At 33.9% G+C, this 6,000-nt stretch overlaps 1 protein-coding gene across 1 annotated transcript; it reads left to right on the plus strand.

The window, feature by feature from the left end:
* The first annotated feature begins 954 nt into the window (after positions 1-954).
* On the plus strand, positions 955-3,077 carry LOC130979189 (bax inhibitor 1-like). The gene is made up of 6 exons (XM_057902566.1): positions 955-1,160; positions 1,581-1,724; positions 1,829-1,920; positions 2,183-2,369; positions 2,450-2,605; positions 2,730-3,077. The coding sequence occupies exons 1-6, from the start codon at positions 1,053-1,055 to the stop codon at positions 2,778-2,780; spliced, it is 738 nt and encodes a 245-aa protein (XP_057758549.1). The 5' UTR covers positions 955-1,052; the 3' UTR covers positions 2,781-3,077.
* Positions 3,078-6,000: the final 2,923 nt, after the last annotated feature.

A 6,000-nucleotide genomic window follows, 5' to 3' on the forward strand; every position in this document is an offset into this window, starting at 1 on the left:
ACTCACCACTTTATAGCACTCCAAGAATCATCTATATTAAATAAATCATGATTCCTGCTTCTCCAAATCCACCAGATGGTCGAAAAGAAAGAAAAACATATCCACTCATTGCACCTCTATAGAGCCAATCATGTAAATCTGAATTATCTGAATACAGACCTAAAAAGTTCCAGACCTCCTTGGCACTAGGACACTCTCGAAGACAATGAAGAATGGATTCAGAACCATTCTGACACCGATGACCGGTGCTAGATAAAGTTAAGCCACGACTCAAACGAAACTCTGCCGTAGGAATAGCATTATGAAGACTTAGCTAAATCAAGAATTTATACTTCTCAGCAATATGCAGTCGCCATATCCACAACCAATTATTATGCTCATTCCAGTCAAACTTTCTTTTGGCTAGCCAACTGTACCCACTCTTAAATGAGTAGATATATATATATATATATATATATATATATATATATATATATATATATATATATGACTATTTCATGTAAAAATAAATAAATAATAAAATATAAATATATAAATATTTTAGAAAAAACATATAATCGTAAATATAAAATTTTATTTATTTGTTTAAAATAAAAATCCATTAAAAGGGCATTTGAAGGTTTTAAGGTTTAATTAGAGTTTTTATATAAGTTTTTAATTAAATTTTTGTATTTTTTAATTAAATTTTTATATTATTTTTAATTTTATAATTAGATTACTTTTTATGTTAAAAATATTAAAATTAATAAAATATTTATTTTAAAAAAATATACGGTGAAAGATTTAATTTAAATATTAATTATAAATATTTTGAATATATAAAAAAATATTCTACTCATTTTAATATTTTTTATGTTATAATAATTTAATTATAAAAAAATAATAAAAAAATTAGTTTTAAAAATATATAAAAACTGAATTATAATTTTAAATGAGGAGGGACTAATATTTTTTTTTTTAATATAAACAGGAGTTTCCTTCAGTTTTGCAATTCCATTCTATTTCGTTTTGTTTCTGCTCGTTTGTGTGAAATTGGAGAAAAAGAATCAACAATGGATTCGTTCACTTCGTTCTTCGATTCAAGAAGCCGCCGATGGAACTACGACACTCTCAAGAACTTCCGCCAAATCTCTCCCGTCGTTCAGAATCACCTCAAGCTGGTAACGCTATATTAAACCCCTTTCTGCTTCCCCTAACTCCTTGTTCTTTTCCACAATCACCAAATCGTTTTTCCTATATTCCGTTGAAATTTCTATCTTAAATCCTGATTTCTTATGCTTTTTGCATTAGGATTCTATCAATTTAGTTCTTCCGTTAATTACCGCTTTGAAAGATGCTTATTTCTAGGGTTTGAAGATTTGAGAATCACTTGTTCCCGATAATGTTCGATTCTCTTTGGATAATATTGAGTATACCTAGATTTTAGAATTGTGCCACCCATCAAGTTCCTTTCTTTTGTACCACATTTAGAACGAGACCGTTTCTCGCAATTTGTATTCAATTTGTTGAATTTTCTAATTTCTGCTTGTCAATTCTAATTTATGTATGTATTGTGTTGTGATTCATTGATTGATTTGTAGGTTTATATCACACTCTGTTGTGCCGTGGTTGCTGCGGCCGTTGGGGCTTACCTGCATGTTCTTTGGAACATTGGCGGTTTTCTTACGTCAGTTGGATGCATGGGAGCCATGATCTGGTTGCTCTCAACTCCTCCATCTGAAGAGGCACGAAACATTTTGCTCTTGTGATCTTGTATTTGTTTCATTTCGTGTTTTTTTGCAATTTATTGTTACTTACAGAGCCCTTTGTTATTTTTTAATATGTGTAGCAAAAGAGGGTCTCTTTGTTGTTGGCATCAGCCCTGTTTCAGGGAGCCTCCATTGGCCCGTTGATTGATTTGGCCATTGAAGTTGATCCAAGGTGTGCTACTGCTGCCATTAACATTTTGTCATTTTTTACTATGATCTTTTGGGAACGCTTTTTTATTTTCGGTTCAATGTCAATGATGAGGTTATTGAATTACTTTAGGGATTGTATTCATATTCCCCTACTAGAATTTTTATTAGAGCAATTCCCCAACAATTCCCACCTTGATTTTTTCCTTCGTTTGACAACTATTTCTCCATACTTAGAGTACTGTGGCTATTGGGATAAATTCATGATATATTTTTCTTTGCTACAGCATCATCTTTACTGCATTTGTGGCAACTTCCTTGGCCTTTGCATGTTTCTCGGGAGCAGCTTTGGTTGCAAGGCGCAGGGAGTATTTGTACCTTGGTGGCCTGGCTTCTTCTGGTTTGTCCATCCTTCTCTGGTTGCACTTTGCGTCTTCTATCTTTGGAGGTTCATTAGCTCTCTTTAAGTTTGAGGTGAGCACTTGGCGATTCGAATATCTTTTTTTGCAACAAAGTGAGGTTCTTATATAGTGTTTGTTTTGCAACTTGTGCAGTTGTATTTCGGGCTTTTGGTGTTTGTCGGCTACATTGTAGTAGACACTCAAGAAATAGTTGAGAGAGCACACTCTGGCGATCTCGATTATGTGAAGCATGCTTTGACCTTGTTCACTGACTTAGCTGCCATCTTTGTCCGAATTCTCATTATCTTGGTGAGTTTGATCATTGAACAGCTCGCCCTTTTCAAGTTTTACCTCTATTCTTCGTTTTTCGATTCTGTTGTTGAATTCGTACTGACAGAATTGTTATTATTATTTGTTGTGCATATTTTTTCAGGTGAAGAATTCAGCCGAGAGAAATGAGAAGAAGAAGAAGAGAAGAAACTAAATCAACCAGGAGCGTATATGTGGAGATGTCCATAAAAGCTGTCTAAACGGCTACCCAGTTAGAACTTGTTACAGATGTGAAGTTAATTTGTCGTGTTTATCTGACTTAACCATTAGCACTACACGTTATGTTTTTTTTTTAATGGTTTTTAATAATGGATAACCAGATGTAGTAGAACCTTAGTGCTATGTTTTTATCGTGGAACATGATGTAGAGATATTTGTGTACATGTACACACTAATGTTACACATATGGATTAAAAACTCCTATACAAAGAACTTGCTGCTTATTTGTGAATTAGAAGTAGAACACATCCGATGCCTATTAAGAAACAGATCGTCTGTTTGCGTTAACTATTGAAAAAGATGTTAGTATGAATGTGTATTTTACATAATTAATTTTGATTAAAATGGGATTGGTGTCAATGTGATTTGTGTTTGCATTTCTTTTGATTTTTTGTCAGAGAAAATGAGTATTATTTGGTTGATATCCGCTAAAATTATGTTGAAATGTATAATTACCAAAATGGATATAATTTATATGATATGGGTTAAAAAATAAGAAAACGTGTATGCAATTTTCATAAGGTAAATTAATTTTGAAATAATTAAGATTAAGATGTATGAATAATGCAAGTATCATGTGTAATATTCTACACTGCTAAAATCATCCGCCAATAACTAAGTATTGCTAATTTGATGGGTTATTCTGGTGATCAATTGAGCCAGTGGACGAGACAGGTCACCTTGGCAGAATTTATAAGCCCTTCTTCCAATATTGATCTAGATACAATTACGAGTTTTAACCAGATCTAGACCCCTCATTCTTTCTCTAACCGTTGCAATTCGATCAAGCATACCATGAGACTGATAGATGCCACATAGGGCTATGTAGTGACTAGTATTATTTGGTTCTAACTGAAAAAGATGATGAGCTGTAATCTTTGCAATCTAAGCATCTTTGTGCTGTGCATTACAGAACCAGCAAGAAAGGCACCCTAGATGTTTCCTGTTCCTAATGATTTCAGGCTCTTCAACAACTCAAGTGCTTCAACAAGATACCCAGAGCGGCTCAAAAGATCCACCATACATGCATAGTGTTCAATCAGAACTAATTGGACTGAATTTTTTTTCCGAGATCTATCAGACCAGAGTGACTACAACTGGCTAAGGCTGCTGTAAGTGTGACAGAATTTGGTGTAATTCCTCCATCAACCATCTTCTGAAACAGCAAGAGTTCTTCCTAACTTCCTCCCCATTTCCGTGCATCCCATAACATGATATCATGGTAGTCCACGTAACCACGTTCATGTGGCGCATTTTCCTGAAAGAAAAAGTCTAGGGAGCCAGCAGTTTTATTGAATTTTGACCAGCATGTAACCAGCAGAGGAAGGTGAGCCATTGGATGAAATCTCACACCATCAAATCATCATTGATGGCTAGTTGATAGCTAACAATCACAAAAATTGCTAGCCCCCTAGCATTGCTCTTCCTGAAAACCTCTGAATCATTCAAGCATCCACACTTCCCATACATGTCAATTAAGGCATTACCAATGCGAGCATCCACATCAAACTCAGAGTTCTTACAAACGTAACCGTGAACTTCTTTGCCTTTCATCAAGTCTCCTTCCCTTCCACAAGCAATCAAAACGCTAGGGATAGACATGGAATCCATCTTCCCCCCATTTGCAAGCAGTATTTTTCTGAAACAATGGATAACACGCAAATATAATCCAACCCTTAGAAATTTCGAAATCATCAAATTCCATGCCACAAAGTCCCTACAAAGCATCTCTGCATTTCACATAAAACTCGAACAAAGAACTAGCCACAACAACATACCCTTCATAGCCAAGTCTTATCACCCAACCATGACACCTTACCAAAACAATAATCACCTACTCCTACACAAGCCTTAAAAAACTGAGGCAATGTATAATGATCTAGGCCAAGATTATAGCTCTTGAACTCGCCAAAAATAACTAAAGCATTGGAATACAAGGAAGCTTCATTGTAGGAGGCAATCATGATGTTCCATGAATGCATGTTTCTTATGGTTATTGTGTCGAACACCCTCCGTGCATAACAGAAAAGACGCAATCTACAAGAGATCAGTCTGAAGAGTGAGATGTAGAAGCAATCCTTTGAGAATAGTTTGGATGTGACATTGCTTAGCTTGCAAAACTGCGGAGCAAAAATGACAATTTCAAAGCTATGTTCCAACATATTTCGATTGTGTCATAGATTCTTCCTATAACAAAAAAAAAACTTATGACTATGTAAAAGATTGGTCAATTATATCAAAAAGTCTAAGTTTATCATTCAATGGTATTTTTTTTTTTTTTGGTTGTTCATTCAATGGTATTATAATTGGAAAAGAATAGAGCTTTTTTTAATTATTGATATCCATGATAGGCCTGGCATTATTAATTAATAAAAGAACCCCAACAATAACTCAAAATGAAAGTGCATAAAAAAATTAAAAACAAAAATCACGCAATAATAATTGATACTAAAAATCAAACAATCAAATCCATCCTAGCTGTATTCAAGGGAGACAAAATTATATTATACATATGTTGCAATTCTACAACTTAATTTCCTTTCACCTAAAACAAAAATAAAAATAAAAGCTTAATTGATTGTTATTTGTTAAAGATGAAAAGACGAAGCACATATATATAGAGGGCAGGTTTTATGTGGTTGAAATAAAAACTTGTTCAAAAATCAAAAGTGTTGCACTCAGGTATAGTGCGTGTTGATACATGTACTTGGACATCCATTTAAAAAATTAAAAAAATTAGTGGATGAAGACGAAGCTAACGATGGGTTAAAGTTAACTTTTATGTCATTTGTGGAGTAAGACCATAGAACATTACCATGGTATGAGGCAAATCCGAAAAAGCTAAATGCTTCGGATACATCATATATATATACATGCCATTTATTTCATATTGGACAAAGTCTATTTTTGCATTTTTTTATTTATTTCAATTGCATAATGCATAGACTGTATATTTTATTTATTTATTCGTTTGGATGGGTGGTGTGTTGCATTACATCATTGCATTAACTCCAAATTGCAATGTTTCAAAAAGATGATGTAGCTTGGCTTCAGTCCTTCCGTAAAGTCACTCCCACGTTGGTCCGTTGGATGGAAAAATAAACCATGTACTGGTGGAATGGAATATATGTAGACGAAAGAATAAAGGGGCACTA

The sequence above is a fragment of the Arachis stenosperma genome, chromosome 5 (assembly GCF_014773155.1).
Source record: "Arachis stenosperma cultivar V10309 chromosome 5, arast.V10309.gnm1.PFL2, whole genome shotgun sequence".
NCBI classification, from domain to species: domain Eukaryota; kingdom Viridiplantae; phylum Streptophyta; class Magnoliopsida; order Fabales; family Fabaceae; genus Arachis; species Arachis stenosperma.